A 27,169-nucleotide genomic window follows, 5' to 3' on the forward strand; every position below is an offset into this window, starting at 1 on the left:
TTTTGAACATGCTTATCTTGCTATATTGTTCAGTGTTAGGCTGGGCATAAATTATACAATTTTCTTATTTAATGTCCTTTTTAGATTTACCTTCAGCTATATAACGCAAGGGTCTGCCTGATTGCATACAAATTTAAAGAGGAAGTAAACCCTCCTCTGCAAGTTGTACCTATAGGTAAGCCTATGATAAGGCTTACCTATAGGTACTGTAAATATCTCCTAAACATGTACCGTTTAGGAGATATTTACCTTCGATGCATCCAGTGATGTCACTGGCGCATGCGCTATGAAGGAACGGCCGCTCGTGCTGTTCCTTCAGAGCCCCGTGCCGTGACTGTCGGCTCCCGCGGGAGTGACGTCACCGCGGCTCCGGCCAATCAGATGGCCGGATGCCGCGATCCCGGAAGACGGGCGACTGGACATGTCGCCCGTCATAGAGGTGAGCGGACGGCACGTCGGGGGCTCGTTCTAAGGTAAGTATTGCATAATGAGCTAGTATGCGATGCATACTAGCTCATTATGTCTTTCTCTTGCAGGGTGTAAAAAAAAAAAAAAAAACCCCAGAAACAAGTTTACAACCTCATTAAAGTGTTTAGGTCTGGCCTCATATTATATGGTTTTGGAAAATCTAAAGAACTATGTAATTTATGGCCAGGCTTTGAATACCGATGTGTGGTATAGCAAGTGAATTTGGTATCTGGATATTGGCACTACAATCTGTATTTATTATTTTTATAATTTTCCTTTTCCAGATATTCTCCAGTAATGTGCAAGTGAGTCCTTCTGACTTTCTTAATGGCCCAAAGGTATGCATTTCATAATGGGTACTGACCTGTGTTCTTCACTTGGTGTATCAATGGGTAGTGAAGCCATGATGGGCAATTGGTTCTGAGTTCACTTGGTCATTCAGGTCTTGGCAAATACAGGCAGTATCAGTTTGTGAACTGTAGTGAGTTGATCATACATCCAAGTGATTCCTGGACTTTGATTTCTCTGTGACTGAAGTGTTTGCTTTTATGTGTACTGAATCTGAAATTGTAGACAAGAAATAAACCGTAACTAACTTCAAGGCAGTAGGCTCGATGGTTGTAATAATGTAGCTTCTGTCCCAGTATTTGATGCCAACTCTCAAAAGCCATAAGGATAAAAATGTTGCAGCTAAGCTATTCACTAGAGGGTATACTGCTTTTATCTAAGGCAGGCCATGGATGGGTGAGATTGGTTGCAGGAAAGAAATTTGCCTAATTCCGTGTTGATGGTGGAATCTCACGTGGAGCTATTGTGTTCTACGGGGAGGTCGATAATTGCTAGTGGCTATAGTCCTAAAATGTGATAGGTTGGTTGTACCCAAGTCTATCAATGGATGGACTTGGAAACATTCAGCCTGCCCATAGATGGTTAGAATCTCGGTCGGTTCAGCAGGGACTGGCCGAGATTCGAGCCATCTATGGCTGGCTAACAATTGGAGCGTTGTAAAGCTTAGCATTGTGGGAAGTAGCCTAGTTTACCCATGTTTTTTTTAATTCCATTTAGCATTTTGTGGGGCTTCCATGACTCTTAGGTGATAACGGAAGTAGGGCTTTCGTTTTTATGGTCGCTCTCCTAAGCTGACAATGTGTAAACTCAGCAACAAAGATTCACCTAAAATTTTAGCTGAATATTACGTCACTATAAAAAAATTAAATTCACTATTACATATTAGCATGATCCTATATTTCTTGTCATTTTTGGATGGCATTTTGCAGTATAATTCTTCAATCACCTTTTTTTAAGAAGTCCTTTTTTTATACTGTGTAACAAATAAATTTGGCACAACCTTTTTAGACAGTTGTCATGTGAACAAGCACCCCTATTGTAAGATGTCCCCTCCTATTCCTGTTCTGGTCACAACTCAACATTTTTTAGATTTCCGCTCACTTTCATTCTTTGACATTTGGTGATCAAGACAGTAGGAGAGGATGAATCTTCCTAATGGGAGAGTGGTTATAATCCCGAGACACACTCTCCAAATGGAAAAGAAAGATTTGCTGTAAGTTCAATCTTCTCAATATTCTCAACCAAGATTCTTACAAAATTTACTAATTTCTCTAACGTTCTTTGACAGACGCAGCTCTTAATGCTTCTTCACTACTGGGTTATGTGCCATCTACAGGAGTAGACTGTGCAGTGAAAAGTTTTCAGTCGACATGCCTATAGGGGCTGTCCCTCGCGACTTAACCCCAGACACAGTGTCCTCTCAAATCAGTTTCTTGCTGCTTAGTTAAGTAGTAGGACCTAGGTTTTCCTCTGGGACTCCGGTCTCAGTTTTTATGTTCTTTTCAGAATGTTTTTCTCTTTACTCACTATTGCTAGCTAGTGTCAGGGGGATCCTCCTGGTGAACTACAAGCGACAGCCGAGCTGAGGTTTCGCACTGGATAATCTAGATCCTTATGGTCTCCCAGCCTGGCCAACAAGCGTGAGCAGGTTGTGATCCGCCCAGGCCTCGCCACGACGGTGCCCCGGTGGATGGGGGGGAAGAGCCTGCGAGCGGATGCCTCGCCGGGACGCATCGACCTGGAATGGCCTGAGTCACAACGTACCCCTCTTTGGCTGGAATCACTCCCACTCAGGGTGGGAGGCGAGATGTTTCGAAGCGGAGCCTGGGGGGGGGGGGGTGGCTGCTGGAGATTTTACCTTGTCCTGGGGGGGTCCCGTTAGGTGGATTCCCGCGGTGGCCTCATGCCTGGGGTCCTTAGAGCTTGGCGCCTTTTTTTTTTTTTTGCATGCTATTTTAAGTGTCGGCATAGGCTCTCTGTGTAAGGGCAGCGGCCATTTTCCCTAAGCTTCCTATACCTTCCTATACCATTTGTTGTAGCCTGAGGCTACACAGGCAGAGTTCGGCCTCTAGTGATGTGTCACTTCCTGTCAGAAGTTTCTCATGCTGAAGACTGACTGCAGAGCAGCTGCTTTCCCAGCGGTGGAAAAAGTAAGGGGTGTTGGTCCTTTGGGTATTCCTCAGGCACACTTTGCTCTTGTTACCGAGTTAAAAGGGGACCCTGGATATAGCGTGGTATAGCGGTGCGGACCTCGATTTTTAAAGGGACAGTACTAATTTTTTTTTTTTTTTCTATTGTAAAATGGAGTCGCAAGGTAAAAATTCCCCCTCTGACTTTATGCGTCCAGGCCATTCGGATTGCCGTCTCTCATGTCTGTCTGCAGCCTTAGAAACTCTGGTGTCGAAGGTGGACCTTACGATAAAACCAGGTCCATGCCTTCTCAGTCTTCTGATTCAGAGCCTGCTATGGTCGCCACAGACAATCCCATTCCTGAGGGATCTCTGTCCTCGCAGTCAGATGGTGAGGAGGATGTGTCCTCCTCCGGCTGCGACGCGGGAACGGGCTATGGTGGAAGCACTGATTCGTTCAGTGAGGGGAACATTGCAAATGCATGATGAGCCCACACAGTCAGGAAAGTGGGTAGTTTTTGGCTCCCGCAAGGCCCAGAAGTCGGGTCAGGTGTTCCCTTGTCCCGAAGATTTTTACGATATTGTGAATGAGCAATGGCGGAGCATTAAGCACATGCTGGTGGTACCAAAGTGCTTTGACCGCTGTTACCCCTTTGCTGTCTCAAATCGTTGGACAGTGTCACCTAAGGTGGATCACCCTGTTTCCAGATTGAACAGATCTACTGTGGTTCCTGTGGAAGACTCCCAGGCATTTCCGGACCCTGTGGACAGACGATTGGGATCTCTTCATTTGTTGGCGGGCTCGATACTTAAACCGTCCTGGTTTCTCAGGCGGTTACTGAATGGGTTAAGGTACTTGGGGGGTGACATGAACCCTGCGACAGTTCCCCCGACTCTCCTTGATTTCATGGACCAGATGGCCCATGCCATGGTCTATCTGTGTGATGCGGCCCTGGACGCGGCTCCTCTGGTTGCCAGAGTGTCTGCCGTGGGGATTACCATAGGCCGCATGGTGTGGCTGAAGAACTGGACGGCGGACTAGGCTTCTAAGAAGGCCTTGACTGATCTACCATTTTTGGGTGAACGCCGGTTTGGTGACTTCTTGGCCGAATTAATAAAGGGTCTAACGGGGGGTAAGAGTACTCTTCTTCCCCAATCCTCAAAAGGCAAGGCTCCTTGTAGTCGGCGGGGGCCTTCTTTCGGGGTTCAAAGAAGTTTTTTTTTTTTTTTTTTTTTTTTCGTGCCTCGGGGACAATGGTAAACCGTTCAGAGCCTCTGGAGGGAACAAGAAGGCTTGGTTGAGTGAGCCAGAGACTAGCCAGATCGGTTCAACGGACGAATCCTCCTCTGCATGAAGGGACACCCTCACCCGATTTGGGTGTGGGGGGGATGTCTGTGTTGCTTTCAAGAACCCTGGACATCCCTGGTTCAGGCTGAATGGGTTCACAGACTACTTCGTTCAGGGTACAAGGCTGATTTTCGGTCTCGCCCAGCACACAGGTTCTTTCCACCATGTCTCCGTCCATCTCCGGATCACTTGTAGGATCCGGGGGGAGGGGGCAGTGCAGGCTCTCCTTGCACAGGGAGTGACTTTTCCTGTTCCTCGGCAGTAAAGGTGTGTGTTTCTTCTTTTTTTTTTTTTTTTTTTTTTTATCAAATCTGTTCGGTGCCCGGAAACCCTGAGTCTTCACCGCGGTTTTGGCCTTGGTGTTAGTTTTGCTCCACAAAAAGGGATTGCAATCCTTGGGTATCTGGACAGTCTCCTGTTGAGACCAAGTTCTCATCCGGCCTTGTTGGGCGACCTGTTAATCGTGGTTCAGACCCTTTTGGGTGGACCATTAACTTTCAGAAGTTTGCGCTGACCCCGTCTGTGCGCTTTTATTTCCTGGGTATGAATTTAGACTCCTCTCTGGCAAGGGTTTTTCCCCCTGGGGCAAACCCTTCAGACTTTGCAAGGCGAGATCAGTTTCCTGATGGACACCGGTCTCTCCTCCCTGCGGACTTGTATGAGGTCTCTGGGGCTGATGGTGTCGCCCTTTGGGGCTATCCGGTTTGCTCAATTTCACACAAGACCTCTACAAACAGGAACCAGGATCCGCAGTCCTTGGGCAGGTGGATGTCTCAGCCCTTTTGCGAGGTCGGAACTCTTGCGGTGGCTTCTGTCGCCCGCTCTGAGCCAGGGCAGGTCTTTTCTACCACTGTTGTGGACGGTGGTCACCATGGCTGCCAGCCTGTCGGGCTGGGGTGGAGTGCTGGGCAATCTCTATGCCCAGGGACGCTGGTTCATGGAGCAATCCTCTTTAATCACGGGTACACTCCGACAATGCCACGGCTGTGGCTTACGTCATTCCTCCAAGGGGACACCAAGAGTGTTTCCGGGCAGCCAGGGAGGTAGCCGTGATTCTGACTTGGGCCAAGAAACATGTTTCGGCTCTCCCCAGAGTTCACATTCCCGGTGTAGAGAAGTGGCATGCAGAATGCCGGAGTCGTTGGGTTACAGGTCAGGGCGTATGGTCTCTGCGTGCGGAGGTCTTTTCCTCTCCTGTGTGCCCGAGGGGGAACTTGGGAGGTGGATCTGTCTGCGTCTAGTCTGCGCAAACGATACCGAGGTTTGTGGCCTGGGTTCAAGATCCTCTGGCCAACGCCACATACGCATTGGTGGTGCCCTGGAGCCAATATCAGTTGATTTATGCCTTTTCTACGATACAGCTTTTGTTCCTCTGCAGGTTGGTGGTGGAAAAGGTACCGGTGATTCCGGTTGTCCTAGACTGGCCTCGCTGGTCCTGGTTCGTGGACCTGGTAAGACGGTCATTGAGTCTCCTTGTGGACATTTTATGGAAGGTGGTGGTGTCTGCTGCTTCCACCTTACTGAAGATATTGTTTGATCTTCGCTCTGTCCTAAGACAGTGCATTCCAAGGCATTTGTCTTACTTTCTCTGGATGTGGTTCGGGCAATCGGGGGTTTACCTGTAGGCCTCAAAGCCTTTTAGGACACCTGATTCTCTGTTTTGCCCTTACTGAGGGTTCTCGTAAGGGTTCGGCTGCGTCTATATCCAACTCGATCAGACGGACAGCTGTACAAGCCTACTCATTCTTGGGTCAGGTTCCTCCTTTCCCTGTGAACACGCATTTACTAGTGCGCTGAGTGCCTTTTGGGCTTTTCACCATCAGGCATCTGTTACTCCAGTGTGTAAGGCGGCAACTTGGTCTTCTGGACACACTTTTACAACGGTCTACAACGTTGGTTTCATGGCATCCTCGGATGCCTCCTTTGGCCGTAAGGTTGTGCAGGCTGCTGTTTTTGAAAGATTTGTTTGTTTTTTTTTCGTTTTTGGGGGTAAGCTCCTGTGAAATTTTTGTCTCCCAGTTGGCTACGTTGTTGGCTTTGGAAATACGTTAACTGTTTTTGGCAATTGTAAGCAGGGCAAATAATCCAGGAGGCACTAGCTCGTCCTCCCAACGACACTTGTGGTTTAGCCCATCACTTGGTCCCGATGCGTAGCATCAGGCCAACGGACTTAATCAGGGGATGAAGCTGGCTCATATTTACTGTGCTAGCTTACTATTTAAAATTGAGTGTTTTTAGCTGTTTTAATAGAATTTGGGAAACCATATCACACTATGTGGAGCCTTCCTCTTTTTATACACCATTCATATTGAGGCGATATCTGGACCACCACTGACCAGACATCCCCTACTTCAGAGGGTCATCAGTTGAGGCCACCTTAGGAGACTCCCCAGAGGCAAAATCCAGCTTAAAGATATCTATGCTGTAACCTTACAGCTGTAAGGTGAGGGAATAGCACACACAGAGGTGTCCCCATATTGGATAATTGAGACACCAGTCACTTTCTTTTTTTGGTGTTGGAATATTCACTCGGATTTGAATCCAGAGTCTACCATTTCACTAGTTTTGTATATGAAGATTTTTATTATGTTTCTAGCGATGGACACTCATTGATCACTAGATGGTTTTATATGATTCTGGATGGGCATTTGGAGTTTTGGTCTGTGGTTCACTATTTCTCTTTCGTTCATTGACGGACTCAGTTCTCTGATCCAGATCAGTAGGGTTTTACTGCCCCCTACAGGAGTAGGCCACTAGGCAGAAAAAAAAGTTCTGGCTTCGCCTATGGGCAGGCCCGGAGGGAACACCCTCTCTTCCTGCATAGGATGTCAGTTTTTTAATCTGCCTAGTTCCTTGCTGGGATCTTTGGTCCTGGCATAAAAGTATTTGTCGTGTTTTTTATTGTTGTGTTTTTTTTGTTTGTTTTTTTCTTTGCTAGCTTTTTTTTTTTCTCCGGAATTTTTTCTTGTGAGATCTTCAAGCAAATATGCCGGGCGACGGGCTGGATATCTAGATCCAGTTGTCACACCAGTCTGGCCAGCTTAGAATGGAGCTAAGGCCTGTACGCGCTCGCTGGCCAGACTGGGGTGACCACTGGATCTAGATATCCAGCCGTCACCCAGCCTGGCATAGTTGCTAGAAGATCTCACAAGAAAAAATTCCGGAGCAAAAAGCTAGCTAAAAAAATACTTTTATGCCAGGACCAAAGATCCCAGCAAGGAACTAGGTCCTTACTCCTGACTAGGCAGATTAAAAAACTGACATCCTATGCTATGCAGGAAGAGAGGGTGTTCCCTCCGGGACTGGCCCCACGAGTTAAACGTCTCGCCAGGACGCATACGACAAGGTCTAGGCCTATGTCGCAGCGTTCCTATTGGCAATGTCAGGAGATGGTGCCCGGCTGTGTTCCTGGTACGGTGAATAGACATGTCCACCCCCTCTTCCCTGGTGGATTTTGGGGTGGACGCGGGCCCCTCCCTGGGATGGTCGGACCTTTACCCTCCATGGTTTCCCTCTGTCCTGTTGTGCCCCCCTCTCACGTGGGGGACTGTTTCAGGCTACCTGAGGCTGGAACCTAGTGTGCAGGCCGCATGGGGGGCCGGTGGGTGGGCCGTCCGGCGCTCGGTTTATCGTGCGGGGGGGGGGGGTGCTCGGTCGGTTCCTCCAGGGGCAGGATGGTGTAGGAGGGGGTCTCGCTCTGTGGGTCCTGTTGCCGCACGGGGCCGCCATTTTGTTGTAGCCTCCTCTGCTGTTATGGCGGCGGCCATCTTTTGTACACCCCTTTTTTTTTTTTTTTTTCTTTTTTTTTTTTTTTTTTTTTGCTGGCGGGTTATTATGGTTCAGTATGGTCCCTGCAGACCATGTGACCCCACCTGACCCCCTCACGGATGCCACAGGGCCTTTTCCAGAGCTCCACTGTCCATCAATGCATTTTCGGCCGTTGGGGAAGCATTTGGGCCCGGATGGAGGTGGCCTTAAGATGGCGAGGTACGCTGAAACGTTTCTCCACCTACCCCTGCCTCATCTGATGTCTCGGTTTCTGAGTCTGACTCAGCCGCCGCAGACGGGGGGCCTCACTGCCGGGTCTGGCACCTCACGCCCGCTCTCCTCGGATAATGAGGATGACCTTTCTACCTCCCCTGCCGCGCTTGATACAGGTGCTGGTGGATGCACTGGTTTTCGGTGCATTACACCCTGCAATTTGGAGGACGCAGCGACGGCTGCACCTGGGGCGCGGGTTGCATCTGGCACATGCCATCCAGAGCAGCCTGATTTGCTAGCATGCTCACAAAGAATGTGACCGTCTGAGACGTTCCTCCTAGGGTGTTGAGCGGCTGCTTGATGTTACCCTTTTGTGGAGTCTCTGGTAAGAGGGACTGTACCGCCTAAGGTGGACCTACAGTCTCTAGGCTGAATGAGACTACCATTGTTACGGTGGAGGTATCCCCATCCTTTAAGGACCTGGGGAATAGGATGGTGCGGGCTGTGGCCCACGATCTGTACTCCCTGGCGGGATCTGCGTTCCACACGACCCTGGTCTGGCGAAACAGAGATCGTTTTTTTCCAGACCGGCGCACATGGCCTACCCGGCCTGCATCCTCACCCATATCCGGTGGGGTCCTTGCCGGTTCTCAGGCCTGCGGCTGGCCCAGATCCCAGGCAGCTGGGTTCAGGGAGGTCATGCAGTCCAGTTGCACAATGCAGTTTTTGATCCGTTTGTGTTTTTTTTTTTTTTTTTTTTTTTTTTCCCGGTAAGGTTTTCCCTTCCAATGTACGGCTGTCCCCGGATCGCTTGGAGGCGCTCTATGGGGCAGTTCAGGCTCTAGTTCAACAAGGCGGGACCTACTGGCCTTTGATGGTTCCGTGCAGATCAAAAATTCCAGATGGTATTGGTTCGCACAATAGTGGCTTCCCTACATGAGGGGGATTCCTGGCCTCCATAGACATCAAGGATGCCTACCTTCACATCCCGGGTTCTCCGTTTTTACCGTGGGGAGGGATCTCTATCAGTTTGTGGCGTTACCCCTTGGTCTCGCTTCTGTTCCTTGGGTCTTCACAAAGGTGTTGGCTCCGGTCCTGGCGCTGTTGCAGCAGCGGGGTGTATCGGTCCTGGGTTCCTGGCCGATCTGCTTCTCCATGGGGAGTCCCCTATGGTGCTGACAATGAATGGAAGTCGCCATGAGAACTCTGGAGGAATTCGAGGGGGTTCTGAACCTTCAGAAGTCATCCATGGTCCCTTCCATGAGACTTGACTATCTGGGCTTGACTTTGGACTCGTCCTCAGTCAGGGTGTTTCTCACTTCGGGGAAACAAATCTTGGAACGTCAGACTGCGGTTCAACTGTTACTGTCCAGCACATGGTTGTCCCTTCGGTCCTGCATGCAAGTTCTGAGACTGATGGTGTCGTCTTTCGAGACGGTCCCCTTCGCTCAATCCCTATCGGATTCCCCAAAATGCGATCCTTCTCAAATGGGACTTGAATCCTACCTCTCTGGTCATTTGGATCTGGCTGAGCCAGGTGACCAGGGATTTTTGATCTGGAATCCTTCCTCCCCGTTTTACTGGACAATTGTCGCCGTTGATGCAAGCCTGTCCGGGTGGGGAGGAGTCCTTGGCAGGTTCTCTGCTTAGGGAGTATGGTCCCTGGAGGATCCAGGTTACCAATCAATGTCCTGGAGCTGAGAGCGATCCGACTTTGCCTAGTTCACTGGGTCCACAGTGTGGTGTCAAGAAGTTACAAGCTGGAATTCTGAAGCTTTACACACTCAAGTGTCTTTTGTGTTTTTAAAGAAGGTTGTTTCTTTGCAGCACTGGAAAGGTTGCTGTAAAAGAACAGGAAAAGTTTCAAGGCATCTATGAAAACCTTATTAGAGCTTCAATGTTGCCATTTTGCCTGTCCACTGTTCCCAGGGTGTTAATCAAGGTGTTGGCTAATAATGGTGGTTGAAAACCTGGGGGCATCCCCACTATGGCTTACCTGGACAACCTGCTTCTTTGAGAGCGATAGACTCAACATATGTCAGGCGGTGCAGGTTCTTGTGTGCTTTGGGTACTGAACTTCCAAAAGCCTTTTTTAGGCAGTCTGATTTTTTTTTTTTTTTTTCCTTTTCTTCTGCCTGATGGACTGGCTGAAAGGACAGACTGCTTCCTGATCCAGGGTTTCTCAATGTATCCGACAACTCCTCCTTTCTCATGCCTCTGGCATAAAGGACTAAATTCCTCCTTTTCTTTTTCGTTCATTGACGGACACAGCTCCTGTCCATCTTGACCATTGGGTTATACTGCCTCCCTACAGGAGTAGGACACTAGGCAGGGAAAAAAAAACTTCTGGTTAGACCCCTGTGCAGTCCCAGGGGGTATACTCCCTCTCCCTGCTATAGTAACTCAGTTTTTTTTTTTTCCTGCCTAGTCAGGGGTAAGGACCTAGTTCCTTGCTGGGATCTTTGGTCCTGGCAACATTTTTTTTTAGATCTCACAAGAAAAATCCAGGAGGAAAACATTTTCTATCAACTGCCGGACTGGGCAGCGGGCTGGATAATCCAGATCCAGTGGTCACCCCAGTCTGGGCAGCGAGCACAGCAGACCTCAGCTCCACACTAGGTTGGCAACGACATAGCCCCACTGGACGGGGGCTGGGCCTGCGAGTTAAACGGCTCGCGAGGTCGCATACGACCCGTCCTCGACCCAAGTGGCAGCGCTCCTTCTGGCTGACAGCTCCCCCATTTACATGGAGAAGAGGATCTGTCTGGAGCAGTGCCCGCCTGGTTCCTGGTATGTGAGTAGTAGTGGCCCTAGAGGGTTTTGGGGTGGAAGTGGGCCCTCCTTGTTACGGTCTGACCCCCGGGTTCTCTTCCATCCCGCAGGCACCCCCCTCCCACCCTCCCTGTTTTTGCCGAGTCCCTCAGCCTGCCTCCCTCCACATACACTGGGGTGGGTTGGGTGGTCTAGTCACTGGCCTGAGATTGGGGCAGGGTGCTAACCGGCAATTGATTGGGGGGGGGGGGTGCATTGCAAATAAGAGCGGCCATGACAGCGGGGCCCTGTAGGTGGCAATTTCGGCGGTGGTAGCCCCCTCCTTATCCCCTGATGTTGACTCCTGGATCGCTTAGCTTCCTTATTGCCGCACGTGTAGTGCAGATTCTCCTGGTGGTTGCAGGTGCCTGTGTCGGGTGGTGAGTCTGGTGGTGTCCTCTCCCTCTTAGTTGAGGATCGCTCTGTGCCTTGTGCCCCCCCGCCTTCCCCTGCCCCATCTGTCTAATCCGATCCAGAATCTGATTTGGCCGCTGCAGATATGGGTCACCCTGCTGGGTCTGCAACTATGTGCCTGGAATCCTCCTCCATGCCTGCGACTGCGCATGAATAGGCGCTGGTGGATGCACTGACTGTATATGTGCGTGAGACCCTGAAGATGGAGGATGCAGCTAAAGCTGCGACGGAGGTGTAGGTACCTGTTGACACTCGTAAGTCATCCAGAGAGGCAAAGGTTTTTCATTTCCCTATTATTTTTACAGAATTGTCGCAAAAGAGTGGGGATGACCAAAGCGTCCCCGTGGGGTTCCCAAGCGCTTTACTCCTATGAGTAGTTCCTTCTTAAGAAGTGGACTGTCCCACTATGGGTGGACCCTCCGGTTTTCAGATTAAACAAGGCAACCATGTTTCCGGTTGAAGAGTCCCCAGCCTTTAAAGACCCAGTTGGCCAGAAGGCAGAGGCTATGGCCTAAACCAATTCAGCTCTGATGCAGGGAGCTTGACTCCCGAAACGCGTTAGCAGTCCTATCTACAAGGACATGTTCCATTCCATGTGTGGTGGATTCTTGTAATGCGATTTTAATATTCTTCTTGTCTGTGAGTATGCATTTGGCATTTTTATTAAAATATTTTAACGGTGACCTCGGGTAATTCACTAGGTGTTGGCGCCTCCTTTGTCTTTTTTCTTAGAGGCTATGGCCTGCACTATGTACACTTTAGCTGATTCAGCGATGAGGCCGGTATTTACCATTGCCTTGGCGTTGCAAACTCTAAACGAGTGGGCTAAGCTCCTACGCCGTGACCTGAAGGGAGAACAGCTCCCTCCTGATTTTTCTGGGCTGGCAGACCAGCTGGTCCAGGGGCTGCAGTTCATCTGTGATGGCACTTTGGATGCGGCTCCTCTAATGGCTTACCACTCTGTTTTGGCGGTGGTCCTTTGGTGTGTCGTTTAGCCTAAATGCTGGTCTGTGGATCAGACTTCTAAAAAGGCCTTGACTGGTCTTCCCTTTCAAGGAGATTGCCTGTTTGGAGCTACCCTGGATGACCTCAGTAAAGGTCTCAGGGGGGAAGAGTACCTTTCTTCTGCAGGTGGTCGCAAGGTTTTTTCCATCCAACCTGCGCCTGTCCCCAGACAGGTTACAGGGTCTGTTTGGGGCGGTACAAGACCTGTTCCTTTAAGGGGGTGATTGTTTCTGTTCCGACTTCGCAACGTTTTCAGGGTTTTTACTCAAACCGGTTTACAGTTCCCAGGAAGGAAGGCAAAGTGCGTCCAATCCTGGACCTCAAGGCTCTAAACTGCTTTGTGTGGGTGCAGAAGTTCAGAATGGAGTCAATTAGAACGGTAGTGGCATCCCTGCATCAGAGATTTTCCTCGCCTCTATAGATATCAAGGAGACCTATTTTATACATTCAAATATGTGCAAGTCGCCAGCGTTTTCTCCGCTTTGTCGTGGGTGAGGATCATTATCCATTTGTGGCATTACTCTTTGGTCTCACCTCCGCTCCTCGGGTCTTCACAAAAGTGTCTCTGGTGCTAGTCTTGCTACGCCAGCGGGAGATCGTAGTACTGGGCTACTTGGACCATCTCTTTCTGCAAGCAGTCTCTCCCTTTGCTCTGGTGGAGAACCTGGAGATCACAATACGAACTCTGCGGGAGTTCGGGTGGTTCCCTCCACGAAGCTGGACTATTTGGGCCTGGCTCTGGACTCTGCCGTAGCCAGAGTGCTCCTTTTTCTGAACAAACTCCAAAAATTGCAGGCTGCAATTTTGTCTCCTGTTGTCCAACAGATGGTCATCCCTCCGAACTTGCATGCGTGTGCTGGACCTGTTGGTATCTACCTTTTTTTTTTTTTTTTTTTTTTTTTTTTTCAGGCAGTTCCGTTTGCACAGTTCCATACGAGGTCCCTGCAAGGGAGATTCTGACCAAGTGGGACTAGACTCTGCAGTCTCTGGACAATCAGATCTGGCTGATCAGGGAACAAAGAAGTCCCTGGTAGTCTCTGGCGCTTCGGCTGGCAAAATCCCCCCCCCCCCCCCCCTGTATTGGACAGTGGTCACCACGGATGCCAGCCTGTCCAGCTGGGGAGTCGTCCTCGGCAAGTATTCTCAGGGGATCTGGACGCTGGAAGAGTCCAGATCTGCCGATCAATGTCCTGGATTTCCAAGTGATCAGACTGTGTATCATTTGAGGGTTCGTCTTCAGGGATTCCCAATGCACATTCAATCGGAAAATGCCACAGCGGTCTCCTATGTCCATTACCAAAGGGGCACAAGAAGTGCCATGGCAGCTCTGGAGGTAGCCGGCATTCTAAGGTGGGCAGAATAGTTTGTTCCTGCTCTCTCCGCTGTACACATTCCTGGAGTGGAAAATTGGCAGGCGTACTACCTCAGTCGGCAGGCGTTGGACCACGGGGAGTGGTCCATTCATCCAGAGGCGTTTCATCAGCTGTCTCCAGTGGGGGACACCCCAGGTTGATCTGTTGGCATCTTGGCAGAGATTTGTGACTCGGTCAAGGGATCCAGTGGCAGACGCCACAGACTCACTGGTAGGTCTGTGGGGTCGGTATTGTCTGATATACCCCTTCACTCCTCTCAAGCTTCTACCCAGACTCAACGCAGGATCGAGGCAGAAGGGGGTTCCGGTCACCTTAGTGGCCCCGGCCTCGCCGATTTGGTGCGGCTGGTTGCTGACGTTCCTTGGAAGCTTCCCCAAGGACTGATCTTCCATCATGCTTTAGTCGCTGGCTTTTGATATTTTGGCTATGAACGCCAGGTGCTAAAGGATAGAGGCTTGTCTAAATCGGTGATTCCTACTTTGTTAAAAGCTAGGAAATGTACTTTGAGGAAGATCTACCATCATATGTGGAAGATGTACATTGCGTGGGGTGAGTCTTTTTTGGGGTGCATCCTCGCTCCTTCTCATTTGCTCGAATCTTAACCGTCCTTCGATGGGGGGTTGAACAGAAGTTGGCCTTGAGTACCATCAAAGGCCAAGTGTCGGCTTTGGTGGTCTACTTCCAACGACCTTTTGCCACACACTCCCTGGTGCGTAGCTTTCTTCAGGGTGTCCGACATTTGGTCCCTCCAGCGCGGGCTCTGTTGCTGTCTTGGGATCTCAATTTGTTGCTTTCAGTGCTACAAAAGCCTCCCTTTAAAAGTTTTCGGGAGATTCCCCTTCTTACGCTGTCCCAGAAGGTGGCCTTTTTAGTGGCTATCACCTCTGTGCGCAGGTTGTCGGAACTGACAGTTATCCTGTCCACCTTATCTGGTGATTTGACAAGGATAAGGTGGTGCTTTGTCCCTGTCCGTCATTCATTCCTAAGGTGGTCTCTGACTTTCATTTGTATAAAGACATTGTGTTGCCTTCCCTGTGTTCCAGGCCTAAACATCCGAAGGAAATTACCTTGTATGCCTTGGATGTGATCGGGGCAATTAGGATGTACTTGGCAGCTACTGAGTCTTTCAGGAAGTCAGAATCTATTTGTGCTCATGGATGGATCTCCCAAATGGTTGTCGGCTTCCTCTACCATTTCCAGATGGATCAGAAAGACGTTGGTTCAGGCCTATTCTATCAGGGGTCAGGTTCCTCCTTTCCCTGTCAAGGCGCACTCTACTAGGGCACTTAATGCCTCCTGGGTCTTCAGTCATCAGGCGCCAGTGATGCAGGTTTGCAAGGCGGCCACCTGGTCTTCGATGCACACTTTACAAAGTTTTATAATGTGGATGTGTTGGCAGATGCTTCCTTTGGCTGCAATGTTTTGCAGGCTGCTGTTAAGAGGACCTGATCTTCTTTGAGGGTGTTTTTTGTTTTCTGGTGGGCTCAAGTTATTTTGGTTGAGCCCTTGTTGCCTGGTTGGATTATGTTTATCCTTGCTGTTTCCCACCCCACATGTTTAACACTGCTTTGGGACGTCCCAATGGTCAAGAATGAAAGGAGCTGTGTCCATCCATGAACGAAAGAGAAAATGGGATTTTTGACTTGCTTTAAAATCCATTTCTCTGATGTTCATTGACGGACACAGCATCAACCCCTCTGTAGAGTTAAAATTCTCCTGACACTGCTTGTAACAAAACTGTGTCTCTCTAGCAGGGAGAGGGAGTATACCCCCTGGGACTGCCCATGGGTGTAGCCAGAATTTTTTTTTTTTTTTTTTTTTTTTTTCCTGCCTAGTGCCCTACTTTATGTAGGGGGTAGTGTAACCCAATGGTCAAGAATGATGGGCGCTGTGTCTGTCAATGAACATCAGAGAAATGGATTTTATGGTAAGTCAAAAAACAATTTTTCCAGTCCGGGCCCATTCTTCCAGGAGTGTCAAGTGTTTCCAAGGCGATTTAGCATCAAGCTTCAGCTGTTCAAGTTCATAAGGATGACCCCTAGTCCTCTGTTAACACATTTTACTAGGTTTTTTTTTAACAGGTAGATATTACAGCAGCTCTATAATGGGGTTTTTGCCTGGTCTGTTTTTGGGCTTGTTGCTGTGTTTCAAACCCTTCTTTTTCATTGCTTATAGAACATTAAAATTAGTCATGAATAAGCAAAATCCTGTCTCTTGTAATTTTAGGTAATTAGGATTTTGGTTGTGTTGTGCTGAGAGGGGTTATGCTTGGAGTTATTTTGGCCAGTGTCCAGTCACCTGTAGATGGCAGCAAAACCCAAGTAATCAAGAATAAGAAATCCGGTCTTGTGAGGTACTTATTTTCTTTCTGCCAGTGTTGCTGTTGGAGAATTCTCTTTCTGTCTTGTATAACGCTAGACAGGAAATGAGAGAAAATGTCTTGATAGGAGCCCCAGATAGCAGTATAAACCAAACAGGGGTACTAGTACTTTCCCTTTCAATCCAAAACTGAAATAAATTGTTTGGCTACCCGTACACTTTAAGGCCTGGGCCAAGACTGGGTTGTCTTGGCCCAGGATTGCTACCAAGCCATTCTGTCCCTGCATATTGTTCAGAATCCTTTTGAAAGCTAAATGTGCTCTCTTCAAACATTTTGCCTTGTGTTTGTAGACAAGTAGCTTGTATCTAGCGTAATGGAAGCTCCTACTACAGCCTTGCCATCTCTTCTGGTCCTTACACGACCCTGGATTCCAACAAGTCTTGGAGGTAGCTATGACTGACGGTTTACTAAAACAACTCACTATATTGTTAAAACATAAGAGTGTAGTCACTATGATTGTATTTACTGCCTCTGATGCAAATATTTGCATTAGGGGGTTCTTCTGTTGCAGATGGAATCTACAATCAACCTATTTGCAAGTAGTAGTCTCATATTTTATATACTGCATTCTAGTTTTATCTTGAAAGATTCTAGTTTATATAATTTTTTTTTTTTTTTTTTCTTTTTGATGTAGTTGGAAACTAAAGGAATCGACGCAAAAAACAGTGAAGTTCTTTCAGGACAAGCAAATTTCAATACAGATGGTGTGAAATCAGGTTTGTTTTGATTTATATTGCTTGTAGTCCTTCTAAGCTAGCTGCAATTAAACCTTATCTAAATAGATGCATGTTTTAATAGCAAAAGGATGTAAAACAGAACATCAGGTATACAGAATGTAAAGGGGTTCAAAATGGCAAGTTCCAAAGGAGCCTGTAGAGTCCATGCAAGGATCACTGGAATGAAATTCAGAGTAGTAACTTCATCATTTGTGTAGCTGGTAAAGAAAATAAACACAGGCTTCATCAATGATAAATCAAGATACCACAAAGTGAAAATATCTGGTCAAATGAACAGCTGTAACTGTGCGCATCCCGGACACCTCTACAAAATCATGGCATGCCTCCCCCTCCTGAGTTGCAAAGCGAGAGGGCCCTGATAGATTGTTGTGTGTAGCTCAATTACACAAGCAGGCAGGCAAACCAGGAACCAGAATGTCTGCACACAGTTCTTTGTGATTGAGCAAAGTGTCCCCCAATTGCTGAGACAATGTTTCAAGCCTCCAGCTTGAAAATGTAAATCTAGACATACCTTATATTTGATAACAGGAAGCTTGTTGTTTTTTGGTGTATGGAGTTCACCAGTCTTTTTGGTGTCTATAGCAGCAACTATCTGTAATAAGATTTCTCCACTGGATGGTAATTGAGGTTTTGGCACCTTGGGATTGGTGTACTTTTTGCTAGATTTTTATCACCTGGGTTGATGACAGTGTAGGAAGGTGGTCACAGTAGTTGGAGGAGATAAATGCGCACCTGTAGGAGCTAGTTGTTAAAGGGGACTTGACCGATTCTTTATCATACATCATGGGACACAAAGCGTCTTTATCTTGTGAATAGGGTTGTGCTGGCACACAAACAAGGAAGTACTCCCACAAATCTAATAAAGGAAAAAAAAAGTGTGTGTCTGTATATATGTGTATATATATATGTGTGTGTGTGTGTGTGTGTATAGAGAATAAAAGAAGGGTCACAGCAGAGCTTTCCTTCTTGGACTATTGATCGCAGCATGTTTTAGGGGAAACATGTATGTGCACACCTTTCCTTGTGGGGGTGGTAAAGCATCAGCAGGTTTGGAGTGGGCAATCTTCTGGGGTAACCAGTGCCTAGTGTTTCCTGGCACAATGCCCTATCTGATGGTCCAGCAAGGATCACATATATGCATCCGGCAAGTATTTACAGCGCTTCACTTTTACCACATTTTGTTGTTACTGCCTTCTTCCAAAATGGATTAAATTCAATATTTTCTTCAAACCATACCACATATGACAACGTGAAAAGTCTGTAATCTTTGCAAATTTATAAAAAATGAAGAGAATTCCCATGTACATAATTATTCACAGCCTTTGCTCAATACTTTGTTGAAGCACCTTTGGCATTAATTACAGCCTCAAGTCTTTGAGTTTGATGCTACAAGTTTGGCACACCTATTTTTGGGCAGTTTCTCCCATTGTTCTTTTCAGGACCACTTGAGCTCCTTCAGGTTGGATGGAGAGCGTCGGTGCACAGCCATTTTCAGATCCCTCCAGAGATGTTTAATCAGGTTCAAGTCTGGGCTCTGGCTGGGCCACTCAAAAACATTCGCAGAGTTGCCCTGTAGCCACTCCTTATCTTGGCTGTATGCTTAGCGTCATTGTCCTGTTGGAAGCTGAACCTTCATCCCAGTTCAAGGTCCAGAGCGTTCTGGAGCAGGTTTTCATCAAGGATGTGGCTGTACAGTGCTGCATTCATCTTTCCCTTGATCCTAACTAGTCTCCCAGTTCCTGCCACTGAAAAACATCCCCCACCACATAATGATGCTGCCACTACCATGCTTTACTGTAGGGATGGTATTGGCCAGGTGATGAGCAGTGCCTGGTTTCTTCCAGACACTTGCCATTTAGGCCAAATAGTTCAGTCTTTGTTTCATTAGACTAAAGAAATTATTTTCTCATGATCTGAAAGTCCTTCAGGTGCCTTTTTTGCAAACTCCCAGGGGGGCTGTCATGTATCTTTTACAGGGGAGTAGCTTCCATCTGGCCACTTTACCATACAGGCTTGATTGGTGGAGTGCTGCAGAGAGGGTTGTTCTTCTGGAAGGTTCCCCTTTCTCCACAGAGAAACACTGGAGCTCTGTCAGAGTGACCATCGGGTTCATGGTCACCACCCTCCCGAAGTCCCTTCTTCCCCGATTGCTCAGTTTGGCCAGGTGGCCCACTCTAGGAAGAGTCCTGGTGGTTCCAAACTTCTTACATTTATGAATGATGGAGGTCACTGTGCTCATTGGGACCTTCGATGATGCAGACATTTTTCTTTATCCTTCCCCAGATCTGTGCCTTAAAACAATCCTGTACTGGGGGTCTACAGACAATTCCTTTGCCTTCATGGCTTGGTTTGTGCTCTGACATGCCCTGTTAATTGTGGGACCTTGTATAGACAGGTGTGTGCCTTTCCATATGTCCAATCAACTAAATTTACCACAGGTGGACTCCATTCAAATTGTAGAAACATTTCAAGGATGATCAGTAGAAACAGGATGCACCTGAGCCCAATTTTTAAGGGTCCTGACAAAGGCTGTGAATACTTATTTAAATGTGATTGTTTTTTTTATTCATTTTTTTTAAATTTGCAAAGACTTTAAACTTCTTTCACGTTGGGTGCGCATCTTCAGTGATCTCACATTTTGATTTGATTATGATTATCCTGTCAACTATTTGATTCCACAATGCATCACGATTACTGCCCATGGCTTTCATCAAATTCAAGCAGTTAGAAGGACTGAAGGATGGAAGAATCAAAAGAAGGATGGAGGAGTCTGGGGATGGGGAAGGAGGAATCCATGAATAGGAAAGGAGGGATAGAAAAGTCTAGGGATAGGGAAGGAGGAATCCATGAATAGGAAAGGAAGGATGGAAGAGTCTGGGGATAGAACTGAAGGATGGAGGGGTCAAGGGATGAGAAAGGATGGAAGAATCTGAGGATAGGAATAGAAGGCTGTAAGAGTCCAGGAATATTCAATGGAGTCTGGGGAGGGAGTGATAGGAACCGAAGGATGGAGGGTCCAGTGATTGTTCAGGGTTGCATGGGGTGGGGGTGGGAGACTGTAAATGGAGGTGGTTTGAAGGTGAAAGAGGAATGGGCTGGGAGCCATGTCCCTCTGATGTGGAGTTTGGGTGATCTAGGGCAGTGTTTCAACTTTCTTTTTTCGCGTACCTGTCGGGCGCGAACTGAGGAAAGCTGATCAACGGCGCTTCCTATTTACTATGTGACCAGCTGTGATTGGACACAGCTGATCACTTGGTAAAGAGCCTATGTCATAGGCTCTTTACCGGGATCTGAAATCTGACACACCGCACCACCGATCGCCGCTCTGTGCGCCCTATTCCGCTGGATGTCCTATGACACCCAGCTGGGATGGGACAACCACTTTGCCGTCATTTTACCATATGACGGTCGGGAAGTGGTTAAAATAAGGCTGTAGCATAACAAATTGTGAAACAAGTGAAGCGCTGTGAATAACTTTCCAGATGCACTTCAGCAAGTCTGTTTCTTTTTACTGCATTATACCGTAGGCTAAAAACTGCATAGCAAGTCCAGCTACTTCATAGTTTATTTATAAAAAGCAATCCTGAAGGCAAAGAGATACCAGCTGCTTTGTTGGCTCTGATGCAGAACTGTAACTGGGCCAGGAAGGTGGCATTGCACATGACACAATGACCGTATGGCTCAAACTACTGCTGATTTTATTTTGTCCACTTAGAAATTCCTGATTTGAAAGCCGTGAAGTCATAGGTAAAGAATTGTAGTGTTCAAAGTAAATGTCTAATGTCTGCAGGGAAGGAAAATTTGAAACCAGCTTATTGGTTGCTATGAGTAAAAGACTGTTCAATGATGAGACACGTCTTTAAAGCATTTGTTGTAGTAAACCTAAATGTATATGTCGGCAGTTATTAAAAGTATTCTATTTTAAGAGCTGTCATTTTAAAAATGTTCTGAATCATTTGTGTTTTATTTGTAGACAAACAGCTTGTACAATACACATCCTACCCACTCATGGCTTTTCTGGATGGAGACACTGGAGGCTTCACATCAGAGGTCCCATCTGCCAAGGCAAACGATATGGACAATTTTCTAGAATCTAGTCTGGATTCGGAGCCCACACAGAGTAAACTGGTGCGTCTAGAGCCCCTGACTGAGGCTGAGGCTAATGAAGCCACTTTGTTCTATTTATGTGAACTTGCACCTGCACCTCTGGACAGTGATATGTCTCTATTGGACAGTTAAAATACCTGGGATACTGTACGCCTGTATATATTCATCAAAATGATGAACTATTTATTTAAAGTATCATTTTGGTACTGTTTTTCTCCCTCATGTGTTTGCAATTTTTAGACGATGTGCAATTTCACATTTTATGTTTATGCACAAAATAATCTGCTAGATTTGTTTGCATTTTATGGGCAAGTTATTTTAAACAATGGTTTTATAATCTAGGCTTTATCTTTTTGCCTACTTTTAGTTGTAGACTCTCTCACCGAAGCTCCAATAATCCATGTTGCTTTCATATGTAATGTATATACACCTGCTCTCTAGTGTACACACGTTCTTCTTCCTGTGACACAAGCACTAATAAAACTGCACTTTCTTTAGGGCCAAACACACCAAGCATCCAGGTATGCTGGTCTGTGTTATCAGATTATGAAATGCAGTGTGCCTTGGTCTGCATCAGTATTGCATTGAGCAGGTAGTACATATATGTATATAAACCATATGCTGAAATCAGTATGTATGTGTGTGTGTGTGTGTGTGTGTATATATATATATATATATATATATATATATATATATATATATATATATATATATATATATATATATATATATATATATATATATATAACATTGACATCCATGAAGAGTGAGCTAGGAACAAAAGTGCCTGTCCTTTTTAGTGTGTGTTTGTTTTTCGAGGGACCAATGAACATTTCTGTTCAGTTACAGTGGGTCTTTAATGTAAACCCATTCATGCACTACTCTCTCTAAAGGTTGCTTTATTATGGCCGTGACATGTTTTACTTCAATAAACAGATCTGTCAATGCTCTTTCTTTTTTGTTTTTACAAAAGTTGTTGGGTTTTTTCTTTTTTTTTTTTTTTTTTTTCCTGTGACAACACAATACACCTGGTATTGATCAGGACACCACAGATTGTCAAGTTATGTCTAGCTAAAAACTTGTAGTCCTAATGGAAGGAACAAAAACACAAGTGTTTACCCATCTCCCAGCCAATATTCTATCTGGTACAAGTAACCCAGTCAACTGCCACCGCCCAGCCTTGTTGCTGGCTATTCACTCTGTCATTGCAATCAGTGCAGGATCATTTGAATAAATACTAGTCAAGCAGATAAGCAGCTTTCACATATTCTGGATGAGATGTAGCTGCTGGCAGAACACAGGGATAGACCGATATGGTTTTTCCAGGGCTGATATGGTTTTTACCAGTGTGCTGTCTATTATTGGTAGGAGCCAGTCCTGGAGGCGGAACTTCGTATGACAGCACCCACCCCGGGTAAGCAGGTAACCCTGTTCTGTGTAATCAGGCGGTGCTCTAATCTCCATCCCCCCCCCTTCGGAGGCAGAAATATCAGTCATATTGGCCAAGTTTGTGGCCGATACTTTAAAAATAAAAAAGTGAATATCGGCCGCCGATTTATCGGCCAAACCGATAATCGGTCGATCTCTAGAACACAGCACTGCAGATCGAAAAACTGGAATGTGAGCCTGGATTAAAAACAGTATAACCAAGTCCTAGAAAACTTCTATGAAGTGCATCATATCCAAAGGGCATAAATGTTGTCCTGAGAGGGTAGAGACACCTCAGACTTTTAACCAAGATAATTAAGTAGAATTTCAAGTATTATCTTAACTGCATAGTTTCATTGGTTCAGCTTGCATACATGGACCACTGTGCAAGCAAACAATCACTCTTGCAGTCAGTGCCACTACATTGATTGCTGCTATCTTCTGGTTCCTGTGTTGGCTAACTGCCCCACTGCATACTAACCATAGAGTGTCATTCGCTCAGCATTGCCACTTTCATAGAATGCCTTGTAATGTTTTTGATAAATGCAAGGCGTTCTCTGATTGGATTAGGAGATTGTAATGTCACTTCCCTGCCTCTCCACCTTGTCCAAAGAAGGAATGCATTGTGTTCATGTGGGGGGGACCAAGGCTTTCTGTGAATGTCAGTGGAGTCCTGCGAACAACCCCCTGTGGTCAGCATGCAGTGAGGCAGCTGGTAAATGGACCCAGGAGATTACTGCTATCCCTATACTAGTGCCAACTACTGGAGATTGTCACATTCCACAGCGGTCACCAGGTATGAGAGATGTATACTTGCATTAGTCCAAGCAGGATTAATATAACAATGCATTTAAGATCATATCTGGGGTTAAGCTTTAAGATCTTATATGGAGGTATGTAATGTACTGTGCAAATGTTTTAGGCAGGTGTAAAGAAACGCTGTAAAGTAGAATGCTTTCAGAAATATGTATTTTAATCTATACTGATATGGACCGAGTAATGTGTTAGGAATGAGGATGCCACATTACTCTTACGTCCTCCGACAGTCGCCGCCGCCTCTAAGTCATCACTATTGGGTATTGACTTCCGCTCCGCAGGAGTAGCTAGGCATAAGACTTAATCAAAAAGAACAAAGGCATTTGCATATACACACCCATGGGGGCTGTCCCACTAGGTCAATACCCCCCTGCAGTGACCACTCCCAACTCAGTTTCTTTCTGCCTAGCGTCAGGAGTAGTTAGGCTTCCCTGTGCTCGGGCTACGGGCTACAGTCTCAGCCTATCTAATCTTTTTTTTTTCTTTGATTTTTTCTTTAAAAATGTCAGTTTTTTCTTACTTTACTAGCTGTTTAGTTTGTCAGCTTAGTTTTTAGTCGACTCTTCGGAAGAAGATGGATTCATGCGGTGCTGGGATTCGGACTGACCGCCCTGGTTCTCCAGGGCAGAGGGTCAGATGGACCCCCAGCCCGCCATCGAGCGTTCAGCCGTGGTTCGTCCTGGCATTATGAACGACCCATCCCTGTTCGCAGCAGGGATGCAGCCGTGAGGTGGCTACCTCACTGGACACATCTGCGATGCTGCAGTGTAATGTCCCTGGCTAACGGCATTCCCAGTCAGATGAGGACAGCCGATTTCCGTTCTGAGAGGCTCCCCACGCCGTCTGGTACAGGTAAGTACTTCTGTGTGGGGTGGCAGTCCTCTGTGTTGCTGTTTGTTCCCCATGTCTGTGCCTGTGTGGCTCCCTGATGCGATCCCCGCCATTTTAGGTATGGGCAAGCATGTTTGGCTTCACCATGGGCATTGCTACATGCTGTTTTGGCGCCATCTTGCGGTGGCAGAACGATTGTTCCGACCGCATGTTCGGCGGCCATTTTGCCGGAGCCTTCCATTCAGTCCTATGGAGCAGCCATTTTACCTGAGTCATTGCAGCTTATAATTCAGCCTTTTCTGCCATCACTTCTTTTTCCTCTGAGGCAGCGACATCGGTGGTAACACTTTGCGGGGCTCAGCCGACTATCTCTCTCACCCTTCTGTATTGTCATTTCTGGCTGTTTTTTCTTCTCCTGTTTGGGGGTCTTTTGTCACTGTACCTGTAGCGGTGGGCTGCGCACTCCGCAGCGGTTTTAAAGGGGCAGTACCAAATTTATTGCACTGTTTCATCTTGGGCAATGGATTCTCAGGACAGCAAATTCCCCCCCCAGCTTTGGTGGAGGGCCCCGGTTCTCCTGTGGCCCCTCTGAAACCTGATTTGGCCGCTGTAGTGGCTACCTTGGTGTCCAATATGGAGGTGCTGATGGCTGAACGTGCTGCTAGGAAGATGCCCAGATTGTCTCTCTCTCCTCTGATTCAGATGGTGATATGGCTATTGCGGCGAGCGTGCCCTTTTCAGGGTCTCGCTCATCCTTAGACCCGCTGGGGTCTGAGGGGGAGGCGAAGGTGTAGGGGGTTAATACTTCCTCCCCGGGGTCGCCTGCAGAGCGTGCGACCATGGATGAATTGATTGTTTCTGTAAAGGAAACGCTACATTTGGAGGATGAGCCCAGTCCTCCGGGCATTGTGTCCTCATTTGGGACACACAGGACCCGCAAGTCGGCGCAGGTTTTTCCCTGTCCCGCTGCGTTTCATTACACTGTTAATGAACTGTGGCGCACCTTAAAACTTCCATTCCTGGTACCTAGTCTGTTCAAATTGCTTTATCCTTTTGCGCCGGCTACGGAATCACGATGGTGTGTGCCTCCGCAGGTGGATCACGCTGTGGCCGTATTAAACAAGGCTACCTTGGCTCCTTCAGAGGATACCCCGGTTTTTCGGGATCCAACGGACCGGCGGTTGGAGTCTCTAGCCCGCCATTCCTATACGGTGGCGGGCTCGTTGCTCAAACCCATTTTCGCGTCCGTTTTGGTGGCTCAGGCGGTGGCTGATTGGACTAAGGTGCTTAGGAGTAACCTCGTGTCTGATGCTGTTCCACCTGTCTGGCTGGATATGGTGAATCAAATTCACCAAGGAATCATGTATTTGTGTGATGCGGCCTTAAATGAGGCCCCTTGGGCAGCACGCCTATCTAGTGTCTCGGTGCTTAACCGTCGACTGATCTGGCTGAAGAGCTGGTCGGCTGACCAGTCCTCGTGGAAAACAGTTGCTGATTTTCCCTATGCTGGTTCTCGCCTTTTCGGCGACGCGTTCGAAACCCTGGTAAAATGCGTCACAGGGGGCAAGAGCACTTTGCTACCCCAGAACCCGAAGAACAAGTCCTTTCGTGGCAAGCGGGGTTCTGCGTCTCGATCCACTCAGGGGTCCTTTCGTGCCTTTCGAAACCAATCGAAGGGCAAGCCCTTCAAGGGCCAGGGTAACCAGAAGTCCTGGGCGGGCAAGCAGAAGTCAGGCAATGCTGGTTCGGCGGGTCAATCCGCCTCCACCTGAAGGGGCGCCCTCACCCAATTCCGGGGTGGGGGGACGTTTGCGCGGTTTCCTCCAACATTGGCAGATTTCGGACAGGTGGGTTCAGGAAATTGTTCGATCAGGGTACAAGATCGAATTCCTATCCCGGCCAGGGAACAGACTTTTTGCCTCAAATCTTCATTTGCCTCCTGCGTGTCTGCAGGACCTGCACCAAGCGGTGCAGGACCTTCTTGCTCAGGGGGTGATTGTCCCGGTACTTCATCGGGACAGGTTTCGAGGTTTTTGTTCAAATCTGTTTACTGTGCCCAGGAAGGAGGGCAAAGTACATCCTATTCTGGACCTGAAAGCGCTGAACCGCTTCGTCGCTGCGTGTTCGAAAGTTCCGTATGGAGTCTCTCCGCTCGGTGGTGGCCTCCCTGAGTCCAGGGGAATTCCTGGCCTCGATAGATCTGAAGGATGCGTATCTGCACATCCCCATTTTTGAGGGTCACCAGAGGTACCTTCGGTTTGCTATCGCAGAGGACCACTATCAGTTTGTAGCGTTACCTTTCGGTCTCGCTTCGGCTCCAAGGGTTTTTACCAAGGTGCTGGCGCCGGTTATGGGCCTGTTGAGGGCACAGGGCATTGCGGTCTTGGGGTACCTAGACTATCTTCTTCTGAGATCGAGTGTCAGCCAGGACTTACTGCGCGATCTGTCCACCACGGTGCAGACACTACAGGAGTTCGGATGGACTATCAACGTTCAGAAATCGACATTGTCTCCATCGGTTCGCCTTCCCTATCTGGGAATGATTCTGGACTCTGCTCAGGCGAGGTGTTCTTGCCGGAGGACACGCTCCGGACCTTACAGGCCGAGGTCAGGTCCCTCCAGGGACAATCCGTCCTCGTCACTCAGGACCTGTATGCGGGGCCTGGGATGGATGGTTTCGGCCTTCGAGGCGATATCCTTTGCTCAGTTTTCACATGCGGGCTCTCCAGGCGGAGATCCTGGCCAGGTGGGACAGACTTCCTCAGTCCCTGGATCGGAGTGTCTCATTGAGTCATCAGACCAGATTGGCTCCTCTGTGGTGGCTCCAGTCCCCGGCGGTGTCGGAGGGTTGTTGTGGACGGTGATTACCACGGATGCCAGCCTGTCAGACTGGGGTGGTGTCCTGGGCAACCTGTCTACCCAGGGCACTTGGTCGGAGGAGTCCTCCCTCCCGATTAAATGTGCTGGAATTGAGAGCGATAAAACTCTCTCTT

The 27,169-nt window shown here is 47.8% G+C and overlaps 1 protein-coding gene across 2 annotated transcripts in view; it reads left to right on the forward strand.

Annotated features, from left to right (window-relative positions):
• Window positions 1–21,711, forward strand: part of HSF2 (heat shock transcription factor 2) — a 64,553-nt gene extending 42,842 nt beyond the window's left edge. The window contains exons 11-13 of one of the 2 annotated variants that reach the window (XM_082252117.1): window positions 753–806; window positions 16,892–16,973; window positions 20,968–21,711. In XM_082252117.1, the coding sequence (XP_082108243.1) occupies window positions 753–806; window positions 16,892–16,973; window positions 20,968–21,233 (402 nt within the window). In that variant the 3' untranslated portion in view covers window positions 21,234–21,711. The remainder of the gene's footprint in view (window positions 1–752; window positions 807–16,891; window positions 16,974–20,967) is intronic. The other variant, XM_082252118.1, reaches the window with a different exon arrangement.
• The last annotated feature ends 5,458 nt before the right edge of the window (window positions 21,712–27,169 follow it).

This window comes from Pelophylax lessonae (assembly GCF_965119305.1).
Source record: "Pelophylax lessonae genome assembly, chromosome: 3".
Lineage (NCBI taxonomy): Eukaryota > Metazoa > Chordata > Amphibia > Anura > Ranidae > Pelophylax > Pelophylax lessonae.